The sequence below is a fragment of the Hemiscyllium ocellatum genome, chromosome 50 (assembly GCF_020745735.1).
Source record: "Hemiscyllium ocellatum isolate sHemOce1 chromosome 50, sHemOce1.pat.X.cur, whole genome shotgun sequence".
Taxonomy (NCBI): Eukaryota; Metazoa; Chordata; class Chondrichthyes; order Orectolobiformes; family Hemiscylliidae; genus Hemiscyllium; species Hemiscyllium ocellatum.
Window position 1 is genome coordinate 3,314,617 of NC_083450.1, and position 27,362 is coordinate 3,341,978.

The window sequence follows — 27,362 nt, forward strand, 5'->3', positions numbered from 1 at the left end:
CTGACCGCCCCCAATGCTCCCCCCTTACCCACCATGTGGCACAAGCTCTCTTCTACTTACCAAGGTGAAGACCTTGGTGAGGTCTCCTGGTCAGCCGTCCAGAGCCCAGCTGTCCTGCCCCTCCGTTCGGTGGGGTGGGGGAAGGTAGTGACTTGCCCCTCTCTCCCGTTCCTCAGCCTCCCTGACCATGGGCACATTTCTGAACACTGGGGTCAGAACGCGAGTTGACAGGAAGGCGTCACAGTTGGAGGCCAATGCTGTCTTGTCCTGACAATCGTGTACAGATGGCACGGTGGCTCAGTGGTTAGCACTGCTACCTCACAGCACTAGGGGTCCGGATTCAAGTCCACCCTCAGGATGTGTGGAGTTTGAACATTCTCCCTGTGTCCGCGTGGGTTTAGACCATAAGACATAGGAGTGGAAGTAAGGCCATTCGGCCCATTGAGTCCACTCCGCCATTCAATCATGGCTGATGGGCATTTCAACTCCACTTACCAGCATTCTCTCCGTAGCCCTTAATTCCTTGTGACATCAAGAATCTATCAATCTCCCACAGTCCAAAGATGTGCAGGTTACGGTGGGTTGGCCATGCTAAATTGCCCGTAGTGTTCAGGGATGCATAGATTAGGTACGTTAGTCAGGAGTAAATGCAGAGTAATAGGGTAGGGGAATGGGTCTGGGTGGGTTACCCCTCAGCTGGTCACTGTAGACTTGTTGGGCTGAATGGCCTGTTTCCACACTGTAGGGATCCTACAATGATGAGGTACTTTCTCCTCCAGTCACTGTGAGATACTCAGTGGAGACGGATTTTGGAAATTTTCCACCCCCTCTTTCAGATGGGAAATTCTTGACATGTGAATCAGATCGATATCGTCAGAATTTCACAGAAAAACAATTTTCAAACCAATTTGGTACAGTAGTAATCCAACATCCTGTTCCTGACCTGTATCTCTACTGATGTTATTAGATGAGATTAGATTCCCTACAGTGTGGAAACAGGCCCTTCGGCCCAACAAGTCCACACCAACCCTCTGAAGAGTAACCCACCCAGACCCATCTCCCTCTGATTAATGAACCTAACTCGATGGGCAATTCAGCATGGCCAATTCACCTGACCTGCACGTCTTTGTGACTGTGGGAGAAAACTGGAGCACCCGGAGGAACCCCACGCTGACACGAGCACACGGTGACTGAGTGGTTAGCACTGCTGCCTGACAGCACCAGCGTTCCAGGTTTGATCCCAGCCTCCGGTGACTGTCTGTGTGGAGTTTGCACATTCTCCCCCGTGTTAATCCAGGTCCCTCACACTGTCACTCAGTAACCCCTCTTCTCCCCCCCGACCCCCAGCGCCCTGTGTTCCTGACTGTATCTCTACTGATGTTAATCCAGCTCACTCACACTGTCACTCAGTAACCCCTCTCTCTCCCCCGCAGAGCTGTGTTACTGACTGTATCCCTACAGGTGTTAATCCAGTTCCCTCAGACTGTCCCTCAGTAACCCCTCTCCCCCCCAGTGCCCTGCGCCCTGTGTTATTGACTGTTTCCCTACTGATGTTAATCCAGCTCCCTCACACTGTCACTCAGTAGCCCCTCTTTCCCCCCCCCAGCGCCTGTGTTCCTGACTGTATCTGTACTGATGTTAATCCAGCTCCCTCACACCGTCCCTCAGTAACCCCTCTTCCCCCCCCCAGCGCCCTGTGTTACTGACTGTATCCCTACTGATGTTAATCCAGTTCCCTCACACTGTCACTCAGTAACCCCCCCCCCTCCCCGGGCCCTGTGTTACTGACTGTATCCCTACTGATGTTAATCCAGCTCCCTCACACTGTCCCTCAGTAACCCCTCTCCCCCCCCAGCGCCTGTGTTCCTGACTGTATCCCTACTGATGTTAATCCAGCTACCTCACACTGTCACTCAGTAACCCCTCCTCCCCCACCCCAGCGCCCTGTGTTACTGACTGTATCCCTACTGATGTTAATCCAGTTCCCCCACACTGTCCCTCAGTAACCCCTCTCCCCCCCAGCACCCTGTGTTCCTGACTGTATCCCTACAGGTGTTAATCCAGTTCCCTCACACTGTCACTCAGTAACCCCCCCCCCCCCCCCCCCGGGCCCCTGTGTTACTGACTGTATCCCTACTGATGTTAATCCAGTTCCCTCACACTGTCACTCAGTAACCCCCCCCCCCCCCCGGGCCCTGTGTTACTGACTGTATCCCTACTGATGTTAATCCAGCTCCCTCACACTGTCACTCAGTAACCCCTCTCCCCCCCAGCACCCTGTGTTACTGACTGTATCCCTACAGGTGTTAACCCAGCTCCCTCACACTGTCACTCAGTAACCCCTTTTCCCCACCCCCCCCCCACCCCAGCGCCCTGTGTTACTGACTGTATCCCTACAGGTGTTAACCCAGCTCCCTCACACTGTCACTCAGTAACCCCTCTCCCCCCCCCAGCACCCTGTGTTCCTGACTGTATCCCTACAGCTGTTAACCCAGCTCCCTCACACTGTCACTCAGTAACCCCTCTCCCCCCCCAGCGCCCTGTGTTCCTGACTGTATCCCTACAGCTGTTAACCCAGCTCCCTCACACTGTCACTCAGTAACCCCTCTCCCCCCCCAGCGCCCTGTATTCCTGACTGTATCCCTACAGCTGTTAACCCAGCTCCCTCACACTGTCACTCAGTAACCCCTCTCCCCCCCCCAGCGCCCTGTGTTACTGACTGTATCCCTACTAATGTTAACCCAGCTCCCTCACACTGTCACTCAGTAACCCCTCTCCCCCCCCAGCACCCTGTGTTCCTGACTGTATCCCTACAGCTGTTAACCCAGCTCCCTCACACTGTTGCCCTGTTATGCTAGGCAGTACTGTTCTCCCAAAAGGGTTTGCGGGCTTGCCGATCTTGGTGTTAGTGCTGTGTGTACTGGAAACCCTGTGTGTGAGAGCTGGATGTGGGGCTGGTGTTGATGTAGATCAGGGTTAACCCGGAGTGTAGCTGCTCAATCCTTCTCTGTACCCTTCCTCCTTGCCTAGGTGTGTCAGCTCTGTCAGATGTTACTCCCCACAAAGTGCAGCTTCTTTGCCCACTACCGTCTACACAAGAGCAAGTCGCCGTACATCTGCCCTGAGTGTGGAGGGGTCTGCCGTGCTGCACACATCCAGACCCACGTCAAAGACGTCTGCTGTCATTATGCCCGCAAGATCGGATACAAGTAGGTGACCCGCTGCCGAGAGCTCCGAGCCCTCTGTGCCTCCGACTGTTCTTGCGTCTCTTGATGGTTTTCCTGCATTTTGAACTCTCGCCAGGCTGATGGGTAGAGTGTGGGCTCTGCGGTTCCTTCCACCCCTGGCATCCACGCTCGCAGCCTGACCCTTGGGCACGTCGGGGCTAAACCCAGTGCTGCCCCCTTCTCAGCAGGAGCCAGCCAGCGATGGGGAAGTGGGGAGCTCTCCCACCGCCTCACTGGGCAACTGCAGGGTTTAGTGGAGCGGGGTGGGAGGTGAACGGCAATACTGGAGTGGGAGGGGTTGGATATACTCCACTTCTGCCCCACCCCTCAAACAGGCATTGAGGATCCCTGAACAGAAGGGACAATGTACAGGGAAGGAAAGAAAAGTGGAATTTATAAATGGTCATTTTTAAGTGACGAGGAGCCTAAGATGTAGGAGTGGGATTAGGCCATTTGGCCCATCAAATCTACTCCACCATTCATTCATGGCTGATATGTGTTTTTTAAACTCCAGTTTCCTGCCTCCTTCCTGTTATCCTTGTTTCCCTGACTAATCAAGAACCTATCTACCTGGGTGTTAAAGACACTCAGCAACTTGCCCTCTGCTGCTTTGGGTTCCCCACAGCTTCCTCACCCTCTGGCTAAAGAAATTCCTCCTCATCTGAGTTCTAAAAGGCCGTCCCTTCACTCTGAGGCTGCGTCCTTGGGCCTTTGTCTCTCTCTGGTCTCCACATCTGTCAGTCTCCGTGAGATTCCACCTCATTCTCCTAAACTCCCATCAGGATCCAGACCTGGAGTCGTCAGCTGAAGATCTGGATTGGGGTGGGGAAGGGGGATGGTGAGGTGGGTCTCTCTGATCTATGATCGGTCAGCAAGCATTCACAATCGGTCTGGTTCTTTATGTCTTCATTCTTTATTTCTTCATATGGCCGTGTATAGAGCGTACAGAAACACAGAGGCTGTGTACATCTGTATTCCTCAGAGGAGCTGTACACATGGCTTAAAACAGAGACATTTTTATACTGCTCTTAAAGAAGGGTACAGGCCATGATCGCACAGTACGTTCAGCCAATCAGCCACCAACACACGATACTCCTTTATCTGACAGGGACTTGGTCCAGTGCTATTTCCTGGTTTGTTTTCCAACACTCAGGCCACCCTTACCTCACTAACCAAGCCATTGCACCTCTATCTGAAGGCCAGTTCGGATGGCCAGTAATGTTTTATCTCGTCTCGTTATTTCTGTGCTGAAAAGGGAGCATTGTCTGCTAATCACTATTGAAGCAGATGATGAGTCCGTTATGCAGCTATAGCAGAATTAAAAGCCACTCTCTGTAGCTTTTAGCAGAATTGTCGGTTTGCAGCCTAGGAGAAGCATTGAGAAGCCATCTTATTGCCACCTAAGTTATGAAGAGCATCTGTAAAGTGGTTGTTCCTGACAACAACTGGTTACCTCAGCCTGTGTTCAGGCCTCCGATCCTCTCAGCCACTCCTTATGTGACAGGCCCTTCATCCCCAGCTTTGATCTGGACACCCTCCAAGTTCACCACATCCTTCCTTGGAGACAGGGCCCAAAGCAGCTCGCAATGTTCCAAATGCAGCCCAAAAGAGCCTCAGCAGTACAAGCTGTTACTGAAGATTATCAGATCGGACCCGGTCTCCAAGCTGCTATATCTTACAGTATTTGTGTGTCTGCAATGATTTGTTTCCTTTCTGTAATGCGCTGATGTTCTTCCCTCCCTCAGGTGCCCTCAGTGTGGAGTTGTGTATGGAGGGATTACCTCGATCAAGTCACACATTCAGGACGTGCACTGTGAGGCGTTCCACAAATGTCCAATATGCCCCATGGCATTCAAGTCTGCCCCCAGTGCACACTCGCACATCTATACACAGCACCCAGGCGTTAGCAATCAGCAGGCCAAGTAAGTGATGCTGCGGGAACACCCAAGTGGTCACAGTGCTGTTGGAGGTCAGGTGGAGGGGTGGTTTCGGGTGAGCTCGGGGGGGGGGGGCCCTCCCTGTGTATCGGGCGATCTCTGCCACTGAATGCATGATAGCAAACACGAAGTGTGCAACTTAATTTGTCTTCTGACCCTCCACCCTTACTGCCAGTGCATCCTCAACTGAACGAGTGAGCGAGCCATGCATTCGAGACCATGCCATCCTCCCCTCACAATCTGTCTGTCTGGCTGGGTGACAGTGGTGTATCTGGGATCATGCTGTGTCTCCTGTGCAGTGTAGAGCATGGCGTTTGTTTGACACCTCTGTTCCATGTCAGTGTTTGTACTCTCTAGAGGTCTTCAAGCTCATACCCGCTCACTTTCACTCCTCCTGTCTTTCTGGCCTCCTCTCCTGCGGGTGTTTATCTGTGAGACCCCATTTTCCCCAATCCGGGTTGGGAGAGATTTAACACACCCGTTCGTGAAGAGAGGCTTCGAAATGATTGAACAATCTGCCGGAGTCGACTTGACTTTGGGGACTATTAAACCCAGTTTCCTGAGGCCTCTGGGGATGGAGTAAGTGACGTGGAAATTGGGGGATATTGTGTATCTGGATTTCCTAAAGAACTGAAGTCTGGCTTTAATGGATCATGTTTTATTTTTGAATTTGAACATTGCAAGCTTGTGTTTCAGTAAAAAAAACTGACCACAGTGTTGCAGATTCAACAACGAAATCAAACCTTACCTGAAAGAAATGGAGATGAATAGAGTAAACCAATCTGTAAAGACTTTGACCTTCACAGTAAAATACAATCACCAAACAAAGTTTGGGAGAAGATTTGTAGCTCGGGTGCTCGTTGTTGTGGTTCTGTTCGCCGAGCTGGGAGTTTGTGTTGCAGACGTTTCGTCCCCTGTCTAGGTGACATCCTCAGTGCTTGGGAGCCTCCTGTGAAGCGCTTCTGTGCTGATTCCTCCGGCATTTATAGTGGTTTGTATCTGCCGCCTTCCGGTTGTCAGTTCCAGCTAGTTGAACACCTACTAACCACGAAACGACACGACCAGCTATCCATAGTAGCCACACACGCAGATGACAAGCAACATGAATTTGACTGGGACAACACGACTATTATAGGGCAAGCCCAACAGAGAACAGCCAGGGAATTCCTAGAGGCATGGCACTCATCCACAGATTCCATCGACCTGGACCCAATATACCGGCCACTGCAGCGGACAGCTGGAACTGACAACCGGTAGCGGCGGATACAAACCACTACAAATGCCGGAGGAAAGATCACAGAAGCGCTTCACAGGAGGCTCCCAAGCACTGAGGATGTCACCTAGACAGGGGACGAAACGTCTGCAACACAAATTCCCAGCTCGGCGAACAGAACCACAACAACCACAAACCAAACCAGAAATTGCTGGAAAAGCTCGGCACATCCGGCATAATCTGCCGAGAGGAATCAGAGTTGACGTTTCAGGCCAAGCGACCCTGCCAATGTTATATCAATCTCAGCAGCACCACTTTGCAGTTACAGGCATCAGAGTATTCCCTTCTCAAACTCTTCAGTTTGAATTGACCGTGGTGTTACGTTTCCAGTCTCGGGAAGTTGGTGCCTTGAGTATTCCCAACTGAAGGGCGACTTTCTCAGCTTGGAATGGCCTCTTCACCTGATATCAAAACACTCCTGGTCAGGAGCTTTCAAACTAAACCCCTCATTCTGAGGCGACTTATTCATTCACTGTTTTAATTTCTCTCCTTTCGCTTGGAGAAGTGGTTTCATGCATCTGACTTTGAGGAGAAAATGAGGACTGCAGATCCTGGCGATCAGAGCTGAAAATGTGTTGCTGGAAAAGCACAGCAGGTCAGGCAGCATCCAAGGGGCAGGAGAGGAAAAGAGCTTCTTCAAGGAAGAAGGGCTCATGCCTGAAACGTCGATTCTCCTGCTCCTTGGATGCTGCCTGACCTGCTGCGCTTTTCCAGCAATACATTTTCAGCTCTGCATCGGACTTCAACCAGGAGAGTGGTGAATCGATTGTAAAGACCATTGAAACTCTGGGTATTCCCCAAAGCCAAAAAACAACGATTCCACTTCCTCCTTACTGGAAACACTTCAGTGTTTAGCCTGTGTTTATCAAAGCTGTCCTAATGCAAACAAAATCCTTTTACTTCAAGCTGTTTCTCAGTCTGTTTTTTTTCTTAAATCAAGCCATGGCTCCTGAAAGCCCGCACAGTTCATCGTTAAATCTCTTTGTAGTCAGAAACCTACATTCCACTAGTTCAAAACCCAAATTGCAAGCTAAAGGGCGTGCAATATCTATTCATCCCAAACCTTGAATCATATTTGGTGGACTTGCGTTGGAAGTGATGAGGGGTTTGTGTGATGAACAATGAGAGGTGATCGTGTTGAAAATCGAGGGATTCCGAGGGGGCTTGATGGGCTAAATGCTGGGAGGGTGTGTCTTCCCTCTCAGGCTAGGCCTCAGAGGTTAAAACCCAGGGGCTCTCCCATTTGAGACCAAGACGAGGAGCAATTTTCTCTCTGAGGGCTAACCTGTGGGAGTGTTTCCCCAGAGACTGGCAGAAGAGGCTGGGTCATTGAAGAGAGATTTTTGATTGAGCAGGGGGCTGAAGGGTACAGGGGCTGGGCTGGAAAGTGAAGGTGAAGTCACAAACATTGAATTCGCGATTGTAAGGAATGGCAGAGCAGGCTCGATGGGTCAAATGGCCTCCTGCTGCTCAAACTGTGTGGCTCAATCCATGTCCTGAGTGTATTGTCAGTTTTTTGCTTTACGGTGTTAATCTTCACTGTGTTCCTTCTCTCTGTCTCTCTCTCTGTCTCTCTCTCTGTCTCTCTCTCTGTCTCTCTCTCTCTCTGTCTCTCTCTCTCTCTGTCTGTCTCTCTCTCTCTCTCTCTCTCTGTCTCTGTCTCTCTCTCTGTCTCTCTCTGTCTCTCTCTCTCTCTGTCTCTCTCTCTCTCTCTCTGTCTCTCTCTGTCTCTCTCTGTCTCTCTCTGTCTCTCTCTCTCTGACCCACAGAGTGATCCATAAATGCGCCATGTGTGATACAGTTTTCACCCATCAGCCACTGCTCAGCTCCCACTTTGACCAACACCTGACCAAGCAACGGGTCAACGTCTTCAAGTGCCCTCAGTGCCCAGTGCTTTACGCTCAGAAAAGGACCATGATGGAGCACATCAAGGTGAGCAGAGAAAATACCATCATCTTCCATCTGCTCCTCCTGCAATCACCCCCCCACCACCATAAACCAGGAGATGTTGGTTTAGCTGGGCACAGTGGGGAAATCCGATGTGGCAGGTTCCAGCATGAAAATTTATTTCAAATCCCATCGTTCACTGTCGGAGGGTCAGCGCTGAGGGAGCGCAGCACTGTCGGAGGGTCAGTGCTGAGGGAGTGGGCCCTGTCGGAGGGTCAGTGCTGAGGGAGTGGGCCCTGTCGGAGGGTCAGTGCTGAGGGAGTGGGCCCTGTCGGAGGGTCAGTGCTGAGGGAGTGGGCACTGTCGGAGGGTCAGTGCTGAGGGAGCGCAGCACTGTGGGAGGGTCAGTGCTGAGGGAGCGCAGCACTGTGGGAGGGTCAGTGCTGAGGGAGCGCAGCACTGTGGGAGGGTCAGCGCTGAGGGAGCGCAGCACTGTCGGAGGGTCAGCGCTGAGGGAGCGCCGCACTGTCGGAGGGTCAGCGATGTGGGAGTATGGAGGTGTTGTCTTTCCGAGGAGCCTGGTCGTTGAGCTGCCTATTCCAGCAGATACTGGATGCGATGTCGGCTGTGACATCCTTCTGTTCAATCATCTGTTTTCGGCGCTCGCTCTGGAGTCTATGGGGCCTGAATGTGCTTTGTTGGGCAATGAAGACCCACCCAGAACCACTCTCCTCCCTCGTTATCCTATATTTAATCCTGGCCAATGCACCTAACCTATACATTCCTGAATACTATGGGCAGTTTAGCATGACCAATCCACCCTAACCTGCACATCTTTGGACTGTGGGAGGAAGCCCATGCAGACGGGATGGGGAGAAGGTCCAAACTCCAGTCACCTGAGGCTGGAGTTGAACCCAGGTCCCTGGCGCAGTGAGGCAGCAGTGCTAACCACTGAGCCACTGGGCCGCCTGGACATTATTGTCAAGACTCTTGGATACTCAGGGAATGCCTTGCCATGTAATGTCCGGACGGGACAAGAGCACTGTGCTGACAGGAACAGGAGCAAATCCGCCATTGCTGAGACATGTGGCTGAGGAGGCAGAGGGCATCTCCTGGGACATCAGCAACCCCAGGGAGGGAGGGAGGGCTGAAGGGGTTCATCTCTCGCTCTCTGTGCTTTGATCAAATCAGTCATGGTTGCCTGTCTTCCCTCAGAGCACCCATTCCAACTTGAAGAGTGAGGATGCAGCCCCCGGCTTGACCATGCCACCTGAGAAAGGCACGGCCAAGTCCAGCCCGGACTCCACCGACGTCTCCACCGATGAGTCTTCCACCAGCTCCAAGGCCGTGCTGAGCCTCCAGCGCAGGAAGGAGATGAGGCTGAAGCTGAAGAATGCTGGCTGGACATGTGGACAATGCCAGATGTGGTTCCCTGAGCGTGAGGAATATGTCACCCACATGAAGAAGGACCACGGCAAGGTCAGTGCCCAGCAGCGATCTCTCCACCCTCTCCCTCACCCTTCACCATTATCGTAACTCAGCACTGAGTACGTCCAGCAACAAAGCCTCCACCACCTTCTAGCAAAGACAATTCCAGGCGGTAACCAGCCTCTTAAGAGAAACACATTCTCCATCTTTCTCTCTCAACATTTTATTGACTGACTGGTTTCCCCTTCAATCATCATAGAGTCCTTGAGTGTGGGAGCAGGGCATTCGGCCCATTGAATTCACACCAACCCCTCAAAGAGCCCCCTCTCCACATCCCCTCCATAACCCTGCATTTCCCATGGCCAATCCACCCTAACCTGCACATCCCTGGACACTATGGGACAATTTCCCATGGCCAATCCACCCTAACCTGCACATCCCTGGACACTATGGGACAATTTCCCATGGCCAATCCACCCTAACCTGCACATCCCTGGACACTATGGGACAATTTCCCATGGCCAACCCACCCTAACCTGTACATCCCTGGGCACTATGGGACAATTTCCCATGGCCAACCCACCCTAACCTGTACATCCCTGGGCACTATGGGACAATTCCCCATGGCCAATCCACCCTAACCTGTACATCCCTGGGCACTATGGGACAATTTCCCATGGTCAACCCACCCTAACCTGCACATCCCTGGGCACTATGGGACTATTTCCCATGGCCAATCCACCCTAACCTGCACATTTTGGGTTGCGGGAGGAAACTGGAGCACTCGGAGGAAACCCATGCAGGCACGGCGGGAGAACGTGCAAACTCCACACAGACAGTTGCCCCGAGGGTGGGATCAAACCCAGGTCCCTGGAGCTGTGAGGCAGCAGTGCGAATCTCTGAGCCATAGTGCTACCCCAAAGGGGGAAATGAGTACCAGGGAGCAGGCAGACTATAAAGTGGAAACATCCTCCCTGTATCTGGTTCCTGTAGCCTCCTCTGCAACCTGGGCACGTTTCAGTAAGGTCACCTCGGCATCTTCTCATCACCAATCCCCCCCTCTCCCCGCCTCACAGGGGCTCACCCTTCCCTCAGAAGGTAAGCCTTTCATCCTGGGACGAGCTGAATGACATGCACCTCGCTCTTGTTTGTGGGATCTTTCTCTGTACGAAGTGGTTTTGAACCAGACTGATCCCTGGGGTGACATATGAGGAGAGACTGGCTCAGTCAGGAGCATGTTCACCTGGAGGTTAGGAAAACGAGGGGTGGGAATCTCCTAGAAACCTGTAAAAGTCTGACCAGATGAGACCGTAGGTGAAACTGGGAACTGCAGAACCTGGAGATTAGAGTAATGCTGGAAAAGCACAGCAGGTCAGGCAGCATCCGAAGAGCAGGAAAATCGACATGAATGCAGGAAGGGTTTTCTCACTGACTAAGACGACCAGAACCAGGGGGTAGGCAAACGGGAGGCTGGGAGAACACAGCGAGCCAGACAGCATCAGCAGGTGGAGAAGTCAACGTTTCGGAGTCAGACTCAAATGAGAAATGTCTTCACCCAGAAACTCGGGAAATCTCTGCCACAGAAAGTGGTCGGGGCCGAAACATTGAATGTTTGGAGATGGTTTGGAGTTGGAGAGAGAGGGCAAAGCAGGGGACTGTGTTGGCCCATCAGCCGTGATAGTATTGAATGGCAGAGCAGGCTGAATGGCCTGTTTTATGTGACATTTGGGCCAAGGTTTGCAGTATTGTATGGTGAGGCTTGAGAAGGTTTTCTCTGAGATGGGAGGGTGTTGCCTCAGAGCGCTAACGTTAGTTTCTGGTGTGTTTTATTTTATCCCCTCCTGTCGGTGCAGGCGATGAAGAAGTTCCCGTGCAGACTCTGTGAGAGATCGTTCTGCTCCGCTCCCAGCTTGCGAAGGCATGTCCGAGTCAACCACGAGGGGATTAAACGCGTCTACAGCTGCAGGTAAGCCGACCACTCCCAACTCAAAGGTTCTCTCCGGGGGGTGAAGTGGTTATCACGGCCAGGGCCCTGCTCACACTGAGGGGAGCCTTCCAGGTGCAGCCTGCGGCCTAGTGTCTGACACAACCCTCTCACCCCTTCCCCCTCCCAAGCCAGGGTCTGACTCTCAGCAAGACAAGCTGACTGCAGTACACTCCAGCCCGTTTCCTCCACTAACCCTGGCAGCAGCGAGCTGAGAATTGCAAGCACGGCTTAAGTTCGGAAACGGAAAGTGGGTCTCCGTGGTGGTGGACATGGAGCTATATCGGCTGGTCGCTCGGAATTCCTCCACAAAGGAAGCCCACTGTGCCAGGCCCTGGTCTGGGAACCGTTCACTGACTCCAGCCCAGTGATCACCTGGCCCACTCTTTACTCCTCTCCCTGGGCTGAGCTGAGCTGAGCAACCAGCCTCTCTGTTCTGTCAGACTCTCAGCCAGCACCCCTTTCAACATCTCCTATAGACGGCACGAGTCCGTTCAGCCCGCTGACCTCTGTATGGCCTGACCAGGTTCGATTTATTGTCGTCATGTGTGCCTCAGTACAGTGAAAGGTTTTGTTTTGCGAGCAATAGAGACAGATCGTCGCAAACAGGGACATGGAGATCCTAGGGAGCTTGGACAGGACGAGACACACAGGGTTACAGCTACACAGGAGGGGCACAAAGCAAGATCAACATCACTTGAAGTGCGATCCATCCATTTGTCAGTCTAATTACAGGGAAGAAGCTGCTCCTGAATCTGTTAGTGCGTGTGTTCAAGCTTCTGTATCTTCTGCCAGACTGCTGAGGTTAGAAGAGAGCATTACCGGGGTGGGAGAGTGGCAGGCTTTCGTTGGCAACGAGAATATTTCCCATTGTGAAATCCGAGATTCCAAGATCTTTCCGGGTGCCGCATCCCCCTGCTCCGGTCATCTCTTCCTGAACTTTAAGCTTTGGGATCTGACCTCCAGCAGCCGTCCCTATATTTCAGTAGAAGCCAGCCGGCGGCAAAGGGAGGTTCAGGCACACTGTGAAATGGTGGCGTTGATGACGAGGCCATTTAGCCCACCGTGCCTATGCTAGCCCTTTGGTAGATCAGTCCCCATAATCCTGGATCCATAGCCCTGCAAGTCCCCAGATCACAACCTCCAACTGCTTCTGCTTTTTAACAAAAAAAATAGCTGCTTTGACTCATCTTTTGGTTCTTTTGCCAATTATGTTAAATTTCTGTCCGTCCCTCTGGTTACCCCCCCCCCCCAGAACTGTCAACAATTCCCCGTTTATCTGAGCTACAAACTCCTGGTGTGATTTTGAAAACCATTGTCAAGTTTCCTCCTGTATGTAGAGATCAATCACTGATCCTCATTGAACTCCTCAACTCATCTCTCCCACCCCCCAAAATACATACACACACTCGCACACGCACACTCTCTCGCACACGCACACTCTCTCGCACACGCACACTCTCTCGCACACGCACACTCTCTCGCACACGCACACTCTCTCGCACACGCACACTCTCTCGCACACGCACACTCTTGGGTGCGCACACTCTTGTCTCACGCGCGCGCCCTCTCTCGCACGCACACACACACACCCTCACACATCCCCATCGGTCCTGTTGTGGGATGTCTCCCCCTGCTGTCCATCTGTGACCTTGATGTCATTCCTACAGCCTGTAAGCAACCCCACAGCTCAGGTCAAACAAGTGCTTTGCTTTTTAAAAGTCAATCATATTCAGTCCGCTTACGTTTGTAATCTCGTTTCTCTGTAAGTGACTGTGAGAGTGCCTCCTCTGTCCACCAAAAGACTGCCTTTGAGTTCAACACCGTAGGAACAGGAGCAGGCCGTTCGATCCTTCCCTACCAGTCAATACGATGGTGGCTGGTGGAACCCTTCGATGCCTTTTAGTCGCCCCATCCTCCTAACCCTGTACAGCACTGGGAATGAGAAATCTATCAATCCCTACCTTCAACATTCTCAAAGACTGAAGCTTTTCCAACACGCTGCAGCAGGGAATTCCTCGGAGTTAAAACAAAGAAATCTCCTCAAATCTTATCTGTCTTATTTGAAAATCGTGCCCTGATTCTCCTCTCGAGTCAAGAGTGTGATGCTGGAAAAGCACAGCAGATCAGGCAGCCTCTTCACTGTCCGCCCTTACTACCCTACACCCCCACTGCAGCCTCTTCACTGTCTGCCCTTACTACCCTACACCCCCACTGCAGCCTCTTCACTGTCCGCCCTTACTACCCTACACCTCCACTGCAGCCTCTTCACTGTCCGCCCTTACTACCCTACACCCCCACTGCAGCCTCTTCACTGTCCGCCCTTACTACCCTACACCCCCACTGCAGCCTCTTCACTGTCCGCCCTTACTACCCTACACCCCCACTGCAGCCTCTTCACTGTCCGCCCTTACTACCCTACACCCCCACTGCAGCCTCTTCACTGTCCGCCCTTACTACCCTACACCCCCACTGCAGCCTCTTCACTGTCCGCCCTTACTACCCTACACCTCCACTGCAGCCTCTTCACTGTCCGCCCTTACTACCCTACACCCCCACTGCAGCCTCTTCACTGTCCGCCCTTACTACCCTACACCCCCACTGCAGCCTCTTCACTGTCCGCCATTACTACCCTACACCCCCGCTGCAGCCTCTTCACTGTCCGCCATTACTACCCTACACCCCCACTGCAGCCTCTTCACTGTCCGCCCTTACTACCCTACACCCCCGCTGCAGCCTCTTCACTGTCCGCCCTTACTACCCTACACCCCCGCTGCAGCGTCTTCACTGTCCGCCCTTACTACCCTACACCTCCGCTGCAGCCTCTTCACTGTCCGCCCTTACTACCCTACACCCCCGCTGCAGCCTCTTCACTGTCCGCCCTTACTACCCTACACCCCCGCTGCAGCCTCTTCACTGTCCGCCCTTACTACCCTACACCCCCGCTGCAGCCTCTTCACTGTCCGCCCTTACTACCCTACACCCCCACTGCAGCGTCTTCACTGTCCGCCCTTACTACCCTACACCTCCACTGCAGCCTCTTCACTGTCCGCCCTTACTACCCTACACCCCCACTGCAGCCTCTTCACTGTCCGCCCTTACTACCCTACACCCCCACTGCAGCCTCTTCACTGTCCGCCCTTACTACCCTACACCCCCACTGCAGCCTCTTCACTGTCCGCCCTTACTACCCTACACCCCCACTGCAGCCTCTTCACTGTCCGCCCTTACTACCCTACACCCCCACTGCAGCCTCTTCACTGTCCGCCCTTACTACCCTACACCCCCACTGCAGCCTCTTCACTGTCCGCCCTTACTACCCTACACCCCCACTGCAGCCTCTTCACTGTCCGCCCTTACTACCCTACACCCCCACTGCAGCCTCTTCACTGTCCGCCCTTACTACCCTACACCTCCACTGCAGCTTCTTCACTGTCCGCCCTTACTACCCTACACCCCCACTGCAGCGTCTTCACTGTCCGCCCTTACTACCCTACACCCCCACTGCAGCGTCTTCACTGTCCGCCCTTACTACCCTACACCCCCACTGCAGCCTCTTCACTGTCCGCCCTTACTACCCTACAACCCCACTGCAGCCTCTTCACTGTCCGCCCTTACTACCCTACACCCCCACTGCAGCCTCTTCACTGTCCGCCCTTACTACCCTACACCCCCACTGCAGCCTCTTCACTGTCCGCCCTTACTACCCTACACCCCCACTGCAGCCTCTTCACTGTCCGCCCTTACTACCCTACACCCCCACTGCAGCGTCTTCACTGTCCGCCCTTACTACCCTACACCCCCACTGCAGCCTCTTCACTGTCCGCCCTTACTACCCTACACCCCCACTGCAGCCTCTTCACTGTCCGCCCTTACTACCCTACACCCCCACTGCAGCCTCTTCACTGTCCGCCCTTACTACCCTACACCCCCGCTGCAGCGTCTTCACTGTCCGCCCTTACTACCCTACACCCCCACTGCAGCGTCCTCACTGTCCGCCCTTACTACCCTACACCCCCACTGCAGCCTCTTCACTGTCCGCCCTTACTACCCTACACCCCCACTGCAGCGTCCTCACTGTCCGCCCTTACTACCCTACACCCCCACTGCAGCCTCTTCACTGTCCGCCCTTACTACCCTACACCCCCACTGCAGCCTCTTCACTGTCCGCCCTTACTACCCTACACCTCCACTGCAGCCTCTTCACTGTCCGCCCTTACTACCCTACACCCCCACTGCAGCCTCTTCACTGTCCGCCCTTACTACCCTACACCCCCACTGCAGCCTCCTCACTGTCCGCCATTACTACCCTACACCCCCACTGCAGCCTCTTCACTGTCCGCCCTTACTACCCTACACCCCCACTGCAGCCTCTTCACTGTCCGCCCTTACTACCCTACACCCCCACTGCAGCCTCTTCACTGTCCGCCCTTACTACCCTACACCCCCACTGCAGCCTCTTCACTGTCCGCCCTTACTACCCTACACCCCCACTGCAGCGTCTTCACTGTCCGCCCTTACTACCCTACACCCCCACTGCAGCCTCTTCACTGTCCGCCCTTACTACCCTACACCCCCGCTGCAGCCTCTTCACTGTCCGCCCTTACTACCCTACACCCCCGCTGCAGCCTCTTCACTGTCCGCCCTTACTACCCTACACCCCCACTGCAGCCTCCTCACTGTCCGCCCTTACTACCCTACACCCCCACTGCAGCCTCTTCACTGTCCGCCCTTACTACCCTACACCCCCACTGCAGCGTCTTCACTGTCCGCCCTTACTACCCTACACCCCCACTGCAGCCTCTTCACTGTCCGCCCTTACTACCCTACACCCCCACTGCAGCCTCTTCACTGTCCGCCATTACTACCCTACACCTCCACTGCAGCCTCTTCACTGTCCGCCCTTACTACCCTACACCCCCGCTGCAGCGTCTTCACTGTCCGCCCTTACTACCCTACACCCCCACTGCAGCGTCCTCACTGTCCGCCCTTACTACCCTACACCCCCACTGCAGCCTCTTCACTGTCCGCCCTTACTACCCTACACCCCCACTGCAGCGTCCTCACTGTCCGCCCTTACTACCCTACACCCCCACTGCAGCCTCTTCACTGTCCGCCCTTACTACCCTACACCCCCACTGCAGCGTCTTCACTGTCCGCCCTTACTACCCTACACCCCCGCTGCAGCCTCTTCACTGTCCGCCCTTACTACCCTACACCCCCACTGCAGCCTCTTCACTGTCCGCCCTTACTACCCTACACCTCCACTGCAGCCTCTTCACTGTCCGCCCTTACTACCCTACACCCCCACTGCAGCCTCTTCACTGTCCGCCCTTACTACCCTACACCCCCACTGCAGCCTCCTCACTGTCCGCCATTACTACCCTACACCCCCACTGCAGCCTCTTCACTGTCCGCCCTTACTACCCTACACCCCCACTGCAGCCTCTTCACTGTCCGCCCTTACTACCCTACACCCCCACTGCAGCGTCTTCACTGTCCGCCCTTACTACCCTACACCCCCACTGCAGCCTCTTCACTGTCCGCCCTTACTACCCTACACCCCCGCTGCAGCCTCTTCACTGTCCGCCCTTACTACCCTACACCCCCACTGCAGCCTCTTCACTGTCCGCCCTTACTACCCTACACCCCCACTGCAGCCTCTTCACTGTCCGCCCTTACTACCCTACACCCCCGCTGCAGCCTCTTCACTGTCCGCCCTTACTACCCTACACCCCCGCTGCAGCCTCTTCACTGTCCGCCCTTACTACCCTACACCTCCACTGCAGCCTCTTCACTGTCCGCCCTTACTACCCTACACCCCCACTGCAGCTTCTTCACTCTCCGCCCTTACTACTCTACACCCCCACTGCAGCGTCTTCACTGTCCGCCCTTACTACCCTACACCCCCACTGCAGCGTCTTCACTGTCCGCCCTTACTACCCTACACCCCCGCTGCAGCCTCTTCACTGTCCGCCCTTACTACCCTACACCCCCACTGCAGCCTCTTCACTGTCCGCCCTTACTACCCTACACCCCCACTGCAGCCTCTTCACTGTCCGCCCTTACTACCCTACAACCCCACTGCAGCCTCTTCACTGTCCGCCCTTACTACCCTACACCCCCACTGCAGCCTCCTCACTGTCCGCCCTTACTACCCTACACCCCCACTGCAGCGTCTTCACTGTCCGCCCTTACTACCCTACACCCCCACTGCAGCCTCTTCACTGTCCGCCCTTACTACCCTACACCCCCACTGCAGCCTCTTCACTGTCCGCCATTACTACCCTACACCTCCACTGCAGCCTCTTCACTGTCCGCCCTTACTACCCTACACCCCCGCTGCAGCGTCTTCACTGTCCGCCCTTACTACCCTACACCCCCACTGCAGCGTCCTCACTGTCCGCCCTTACTACCCTACACCCCCACTGCAGCCTCTTCACTGTCCGCCCTTACTACCCTACACCCCCACTGCAGCGTCCTCACTGTCCGCCCTTACTACCCTACACCCCCACTGCAGCCTCTTCACTGTCCGCCCTTACTACCCTACACCCCCACTGCAGCCTCTTCACTGTCCGCCCTTACTACCCTACACCTCCACTGCAGCCTCTTCACTGTCCGCCCTTACTACCCTACACCCCCACTGCAGCCTCTTCACTGTCCGCCCTTACTACCCTACACCCCCACTGCAGCCTCCTCACTGTCCGCCATTACTACCCTACACCCCCACTGCAGCCTCTTCACTGTCCGCCCTTACTACCCTACACCACCACTGCAGCCTCTTCACTGTCCGCCCTTACTACCCTACACCCCCACTGCAGCCTCTTCACTGTCCGCCCTTACTACCCTACACCCCCACTGCAGCGTCTTCACTGTCCGCCCTTACTACCCTACACCCCCACTGCAGCCTCTTCACTGTCCGCCCTTACTACCCTACACCCCCGCTGCAGCCTCTTCACTGTCCGCCCTTACTACCCTACACCCCCGCTGCAGCCTCTTCACTGTCCGCCCTTACTACCCTACACCCCCGCTGCAGCCTCCTCACTGTCCGCCCTTACTACCCTACACCCCCACTGCAGCCTCTTCACTGTCCGCCCTTACTACCCTACACCCCCACTGCAGCGTCTTCACTGTCCGCCCTTACTACCCTACACCCCCACTGCAGCCTCTTCACTGTCCGCCCTTACTACCCTACACCCCCACTGCAGCCTCTTCACTGTCCGCCATTACTACCCTACACCTCCACTGCAGCCTCTTCACTGTCCGCCCTTACTACCCTACACCCCCGCTGCAGCGTCTTCACTGTCCGCCCTTACTACCCTACACCCCCACTGCGGCGTCCTCACTGTCCGCCCTTACTACCCTACACCCCCACTGCAGCCTCTTCACTGTCCGCCCTTACTACCCTACACCCCCACTGCAGCGTCCTCACTGTCCGCCCTTACTACCCTACACCCCCACTGCAGCCTCTTCACTGTCCGCCCTTACTACCCTACACCCCCACTGCAGCCTCTTCACTGTCCGCCCTTACTACCCTACACCTCCACTGCAGCCTCTTCACTGTCCGCCCTTACTACCCTACACCCCCACTGCAGCCTCTTCACTGTCCGCCCTTACTACCCTACACCCCCACTGCAGCCTCCTCACTGTCCGCCATTACTACCCTACACCCCCACTGCAGCCTCTTCACTGTCCGCCCTTACTACCCTACACCCCCACTGCAGCCTCTTCACTGTCCGCCCTTACTACCCTACACCCCCACTGCAGCCTCTTCACTGTCCGCCCTTACTACCCTACACCCCCACTGCAGCCTCTTCACTGTCCGCCCTTACTACCCTACACCCCCACTGCAGCGTCTTCACTGTCCGCCCTTACTACCCTACACCCCCACTGCAGCCTCTTCACTGTCCGCCCTTACTACCCTACACCCCCACTGCAGCGTCCTCACTGTCCGCCCTTACTACCCTACACCCCCACTGCAGCCTCTTCACTGTCCGCCCTTACTACCCTACACCCCCACTGCAGCCTCTTCACTGTCCGCCCTTACTACCCTACAACCCCACTGCAGCCTCTTCACTGTCCGCCCTTACTACCCTACACCCCCACTGCAGCCTCTTCACTGTCCGCCCTTACTACCCTACACCCCCACTGCAGCCTCTTCACTGTCCGCCCTTACTACCCTACACCCCCACTGCAGCCTCTTCACTGTCCGCCCTTAATACCCTACACCCCCACTGCAGCCTCTTCACTGTCCGCCCTTACTACCCTACACCCCCACTGCAGCCTCTTCACTGTCCGCCCTTACTACCCTACACCCCCGCTGCAGCCTCTTCACTGTCCGCCCTTACTACCCTACACCCCCACTGCAGCGTCCTCACTGTCCGCCCTTACTACCCTACACCCCCACTGCAGCGTCTTCACTGTCCGCCCTTACTACCCTACACCCCCACTGCAGCCTCTTCACTGTCCGCCCTTACTACCCTACACCCCCACTGCAGCCTCTTCACTGTCCGCCCTTACTACCCTACACCCCCACTGCAGCCTCTTCACTGTCCGCCCTTACTACCCTACAACCCCACTGCAGCCTCTTCACTGTCCGCCCTTACTACCCTACACCCCCACTGCAGCCTCCTCACTGTCCGCCCTTACTACCCTACACCCCCACTGCAGCGTCTTCACTGTCCGCCCTTACTACCCTACACCCCCACTGCAGCCTCTTCACTGTCCGCCCTTACTACCCTACACCCCCACTGCAGCCTCTTCACTGTCCGCCATTACTACCCTACACCTCCACTGCAGCCTCTTCACTGTCCGCCCTTACTACCCTACACCCCCGCTGCAGCGTCTTCACTGTCCGCCCTTACTACCCTACACCCCCGCTGCAGCGTCCTCACTGTCCGCCCTTACTACCCTACACCCCCACTGCAGCCTCTTCACTGTCCGCCCTTACTACCCTACACCCCCACTGCAGCGTCCTCACTGTCCGCCCTTACTACCCTACACCCCCACTGCAGCCTCTTCACTGTCCGCCCTTACTACCCTACACCCCCACTGCAGCCTCTTCACTGTCCGCCCTTACTACCCTACACCTCCACTGCAGCCTCTTCACTGTCCGCCCTTACTACCCTACACCCCCACTGCAGCCTCTTCACTGTCCGCCCTTACTACCCTACACCCCCACTGCAGCCTCCTCACTGTCCGCCATTACTACCCTACACCCCCACTGCAGCCTCTTCACTGTCCGCCCTTACTACCCTACACCCCCACTGCAGCCTCTTCACTGTCCGCCCTTACTACCCTACACCCCCACTGCAGCCTCTTCACTGTCCGCCCTTACTACCCTACACCCCCACTGCAGCCTCTTCACTGTCCGCCCTTACTACCCTACACCCCCACTGCAGCGTCTTCACTGTCCGCCCTTACTACCCTACACCCCCACTGCAGCCTCTTCACTGTCCGCCCTTACTACCCTACACCCCCGCTGCAGCCTCTTCACTGTCCGCCCTTACTACCCTACACCCCCGCTGCAGCCTCTTCACTGTCCGCCCTTACTACCCTACACCCCCACTGCAGTCTCCTCACTGTCCGCCCTTACTACCCTACACCCCCACTGCAGCCTCTTCACTGTCCGCCCTTACTACCCTACACCCCCACTGCAGCGTCTTCACTGTCCGCCCTTACTACCCTACACCCCCGCTGCAGTCTCCTCACTGTCCGCCCTTACTACCCTACACCCCCACTGCAGCGTCTTCACTGTCCGCCCTTACTACCCTACACCCCCACTGCAGTCTCCTCACTGTCCGCCCTTACTACCCTACACCCCCACTGCAGCGTCCTCACTGTCCGCCCTTACTACCCTACACCCCCACTGCAGCCTCTTCACTGTCCGCCCTTACTACCCTACACCCCCACTGCAGCCTCTTCACTGTCCGCCCTTACTACCCTACACCCCCACTGCAGCGTCTTCACTGTCCGCCCTTACTACCCTACACCCCCACTGCAGTCTCCTCACTGTCCGCCCTTACTACCCTACACCCCCACTGCAGCGTCCTCACTGTCCGCCCTTACTACCCTACACCCCCACTGCAGCCTCTTCACTGTCCGCCCTTACTACCCTACACCCCCACTGCAGCCTCTTCACTGTCCGCCCTTACTACCCTACACCCCCACTGCAGCCTCTTCACTGTCCGCCCTTACTACCCTACACCCCCACTGCAGCGTCCTCACTGTCCGCCCTTACTACCCTACACCCCCGCTGCAGCGTCCTCACTGTCCGCCCTTGCTTCCCTACACCTCCAAGTGGACCTCATGATTGATCCTCTTCCTTAATTTCTCCTCCTCCCCCACCACCACCATCGGTTCTCATCCTGTTCCGATGTAGCCGCTGCCTCTCAGCCTCCTCCCTTTGTGAAAACCAACATGGAGGACTCCCATTCTGCTGGGGTCCGCGAGGAGACGATGTTTTTGGTCTCTAATCATGTTTAGGACCTTATCAGACCCCTCAAAATATTCAGTCGATAGTCTAGACCCTAACGTTTTCTTATCTTATTGGTGAGTGTAAGTTGTTGTGTTCCAGATGCAATTCGATTGGTCAAACTACCAGATTGAAAGTAAAACACACTTTTTTCATCCATTTATAGTCACAATGCAACAAACAAAAGAAATATTTGGAATAGCTCTATTGGAAAACTTAACAGTAGATACAGTATTTGTTACTAATTATTGGGCGGCTCAGTGGTTAGCACTGAATGGGGATATGAATAGGAAGGGTTTGGAGGGATATGAACCAGGTGCTGGCAGGTGGGACTAGATTGGGTTAGGATATCTGGTCGGCATGGACGAGTTGGACCGAAGGGTCTGTTTCCATGCTGTACACCTCTATGACTCTCAGTACCAGGGACCTGGGTTCGATTCCAGCCTCGGGCGACTGTCTGTGTGGAGTTTGCACATTCTCCCCGTGTCTGCGTGGGTTCCCTCTGGGTGCTCCTCCCACAGTCCAAAGATGTTCAGGTTAGGTGAATTGGCCATGCTAAATTTATTTTATAGAATTCATTGTCATTGGAGGCCGGGGCCGTTAAATGTCTTCAAGGCAGAGATTGATCATTTCTTGATCTCACTCGGAATTAATGGCAACGGGGATAGTGCGGGTAAGTGGAATTGAAATGCCCATCAGCCATGATTGAATGGTGGAGTGGACTCGATGGGCCGAATGGCCTTACTTCCACTCCTACGTCTTATGGTCTTAAATTAGCCATAGTGTTCAGGGAGGTTTAGGCTCAGTGCATTAGTCAGGAGAAATAGGGTAGGCAATTGGGTCTGGATGGGTTGCTGTTCAGTAGATGAGTGTGAACTTATTGGGCCAAATGGCCTGTTTCCACACACTGTAGGGATTCTATACAGTAACTATTCCTAATTACAATAGTGAATCAGGTAATGTTCTGTCAACGCACCCTTCGCAAAAAAAGGGGAAATTAGAAAAGCAGGTGGTGTCATGTGTAACTCCCACAAGAGGATGGCTCTCGGCTTTAGACTGTGACCGAGAGGCGGGGGAAACACCGCTTCTACTTCTTCAAGACTCCCAACAGCAAACTGCTGAAAGCTCAAACTATAAAAGGCCTGGTTCCCTGGGAGCTTGGCCAGCTCGGCCAGGTGCTTCTATTGTTTTAAAAAAATCCCGAGTCTCCTGTGGCTCTGGCTGACTGCTCAGCACCCACCGCCTTACAAACTCCCTTCAGAGCATAACCCGGGACAAAACACGCCTCTTATTGTCAGAGTCAGCTGTTCTCACCTGAATGGTGTGACTGAGGGTGGACGGTGATATTTTCCAGTTGCTGTAACAGTGAGTGGTCGTATTTCTGAATTGCTGGTTGAGCAGATTTTCAGTGTTGTTGAGTTGCTTGCTTCACTGTTTGCCTCTTACAGCGCTTCTGCTGGTGCTTAGGCTCCATGTTGATATCATTTAAGAGTTATTTTGTCCCTTCCCAGCCTCATTCGGTGCTTGTTCCTTCTCACTCTTTTTCGCCACAGGGTAGTTTGCCGTCTGGGCGATTCTCAAGCAGCATGTTTCAAAGTACACAGGCAAGAACCGAACTTGCCGGACAATCCACATCTGTGGAGAGAAATCCAAGTTAACGTTTCGGCTCAAACTGTTCCGAGGAAGGGCTGCTCAACCCGAAACATTAGCTCTGATTTCTCTCTGCAGATGTCACCAGATGCACTGAGCCTTTCTGGCAATTTCTGCTTTTATTTCTGATTTCCAGCATTTGCAATTATGAGTTTTTAATTTGCTTCGAAGGGCACTGAGGTTTCTTTGCTGGCTGGACGCAGTAAAGATTCCGAGTTCAGTAATCAAGCTGACTTTTAGCACAGTGGGACTGAATTTAAAAAGTACACTACTTATTTTTGTTCTGCCCACTCCCTGGAGTTCAGGGTGTGTGGGTCTGAATCCCACTGTGGGAGCTTGAGGAAATTTAAGTTCAACAAAAAACCTGCGATTAAAAAGCTAGCCAATGGTATAAAATCTGTCCTAAAGTTCTTCTCGTTCATGTGAGTCCTTTAGGGAAGGAAATCTGTTTTTGCCTGGTCTGGCCTATGTATCATTCCCCACCCACAGCAATGGGCCTGACTCTGAACTACCCTCCAGGCAATAAGGGGCAGGTAACAAATACTCAGCCAGCCCAGCGATGAGTATTCACCCACTGTGTGAGTGAATATAAAACTGACTGTCACTGTGCTTCCTGGATAGTCTGACCTATCACCTTTACCCCCACCTCTGTCCATCTATTGCGCACTCGGGTACCTTCCTCACAGCCCCACCCCCACCCCATCTCATTTATCTCTCCACCCCCGAGGCTCCCAGCCTCATTCCTGATGAAGGGCTTTTGCCCGAAACGTTGATTTTCCTGCTCCTTGGATGCTGCCTGACCTGCTGTGCTTTCCCAGCGCCGCTCTAATCTCCAGCATCTGCAGCGCCTACTTTCGCCATACACACATATATATATATATATATATATATATGTATATATGCAGGCACACACCTATTCTCACACACACACACACACACACACACACACACACACACACACACACACACACACACACATATATATACAGACACATACATATATACACAGGCACACATATATATATAAATACATATATATACAGGCACACACATATTCAGACACACGCGCACACACATATATATACAGACGCGCGCACACATATATACAGACGCACGTATACACATATGTAGACACGCGCACATATAGACGCACACATATACACATATATATAGACACATGCACACACATACACATATATAGACGCACACACACATATACAAACACTCTCAGACGCGCATACATATATATAAAGACATACACACACCACACATATATATAGGCATACACACACACACACACACACTCTCAGACACGCGCGCACACACACGTATAGCGCAGGAACAGGCCCTTCGGCCCACAATGTTGTGCTGAGCATGACACCTGCCCTTGCTCCATATCCCTCTGGTCCTGTTATAAGCATGCACTTATCTAAAAGCCCCTTAAACACCCCTATTGTATCTCCCTCCACCACTCCGGCAATGTGTTACACACTCCTACCACACTCTGTGATTAAAACAAAAACGCCCCCCGTGAGTCTCCTTTTGAATTTCCCCCTCTTGCTTTAAATGCGTGCTCCCTAGTTTTGGACATTTCTGGGAAAAGGGTCTGACCGTCAACCCTATCCAGGCATCCCATAATTGTATAGACTTCTATCAAATCTCTCCTCAGCCTCTGCTGCTCCAAACAACCTGAGTTTTTCTAGCCCCTCCTTACAACTCTCTAATCCAGGCAAATTGGACAGATCCATTCAAATTCACATCCACCATGCTATCTCACCTTTTTATTCTTTGATAGTCTACATGTCCGTGCACTCGAGTGCAGGTATTTTCTAACCACCCTGTTTACAGAGAGAGTATTGAACCCCTCTGGAGCAGGTGGGACTTGAACTTCCTGGTTCAGAGGCAGGAGCATTACCACCGCCCCCCAGGAGCCCTCAGCACTCGAGCGTATGATTGTACCCACGCACTTACCCTTTACCACTGAAGAGATTCATTTTTGCGAGACAGCCTTGTTTGTTGCTTTGAGTGCAGCGTTGTCACGTAGCGAGTGTTGATCTATCTCCCAGGTAACGTGGCGTTCCTTTGGGAAAGACCTTTCTCAGGATGGAGAAACCTCTGAGAGGGTTCAGGAACAGTCTCGATGAGACAGGCCATGCCCATAACACTCACTCACAAAACCTTGGGTTCCTCCTTTTTCTCGTTAGTTGCTCTCAAAGGTTGTTTAGAAGGAGCACAGAGCAGTGTTGTGATATCCTGCCTGTCATTTCAGGCACTGCAGTGAAGGCAAGAGGACGTTCAGCAGCCGCCTGACTCTGGAGAAACATTTACAGGTCATTCACGGTATTAACATGGCAGACCACGCTCAGGACCAGGAGAATCTCTTCGAGAGAGTGAGCATTAAGGTAACGCCGCTCAGACAGAATGTACGTTACAGACTTCCAGAGTAACAGCCCCTCCGCCCGGTGGCTGGGCTGGAGAAACACCTTTGTAGATTACAGCCTGGACCAGCTGGTCGTTCGTTCAATGCTTGGTCAGCGCTGAATTAATGGAACTCTGGCAAGGCAGCGGTCTGGGTCGATCCTGGGGTACGGAGGGGAAAAGCAGCCGGTGTTTCTGCTGCTAATCGCTGTTGAGAGACTCCTACTGGAAGTGGAGTGTTTAAAGTGTTGATCAGGACTGGATTGGATTCCACTAAGCTCCTTCCATGGTCATTTTGTGCTGCATTGTAAATCATGTTTACTAGTCTTGGTCCTGTACTGTGGAGCTCTTTCAGTACAACAGACTTCAGGAGCAACACTGAGCACATCTGCTAGTGATGACGTTTTTAAAAAATCTTTATTTTTCTCTCTTTCACATTCTGGGTCTCTTGTTCTTTCTCCTACTCACTGCTCTGCCCTCACTTTCTCCTCTTACCCTCCTCACTTTCTCTGTGTCTCCTTTGCTCGCTCTTGTCCTCTGGTTCAATCGCGCTGTTCCACTCTCATCATGCGTTTCCCCCCTCCCCTCCTCCCCACTGCCTCCTGCTGCTGCCTCACTCACACGTGCTCTCGCTCTCTGTCCACTCTCATGACTGGTCGCTCCCCTCTCAATCTGGTGCCCACTTGGTCCCACTCCGCACCGGCCTGCTTACGGGTGTGCCCTCGTTGTCTCGCTGGCTTGCACTCTCGATCGCCTTTTTTTGGTCACTTTCCCACCCTCAATGTCTGGCTCACTTGGCCATACTGCCCCCTCACTCTCACACCTCCCCCTCTGCCTGGCCCACTCCCCTTCGCCTTTCTGTGATACTTCCCCCACCCACGCGCCTGTTTGGCATGTCCCTGCCCAATATCATACCGTGACTGCCCGGCTCCCTATTGGATTGGCTCTGTCTGTCTGGCTCACTCATGTGCCCGCTCCCTTGGGTCTGGTTCACTCCTGTGCCCGCTGTTCATCTCTCCTCTCTCTCTCTCTCCTCTCTCTTTCTCTTTCTCCCCTCTCTCTCTCCTCCTTCTCTCTCTCCTCC

General features: G+C 53.9%; 1 protein-coding gene across 2 annotated transcripts in view; it reads left to right on the plus strand.

The window, feature by feature from the left end:
* The window catches only part of LOC132805623 (zinc finger protein 687-like), a 69,608-nt gene that overhangs the window by 39,850 nt on the left and 2,396 nt on the right, over nucleotides 1-27,362 (plus strand). For both annotated transcript variants that reach the window (XM_060820797.1, XM_060820796.1), the window contains 6 exons: nucleotides 3,031-3,209; nucleotides 4,973-5,149; nucleotides 8,207-8,369; nucleotides 9,540-9,803; nucleotides 11,606-11,718; nucleotides 26,130-26,262. In XM_060820797.1, the coding sequence (XP_060676780.1) occupies nucleotides 3,031-3,209; nucleotides 4,973-5,149; nucleotides 8,207-8,369; nucleotides 9,540-9,803; nucleotides 11,606-11,718; nucleotides 26,130-26,262 (1,029 nt within the window). The remainder of the gene's footprint in view (nucleotides 1-3,030; nucleotides 3,210-4,972; nucleotides 5,150-8,206; nucleotides 8,370-9,539; nucleotides 9,804-11,605; nucleotides 11,719-26,129; nucleotides 26,263-27,362) is intronic.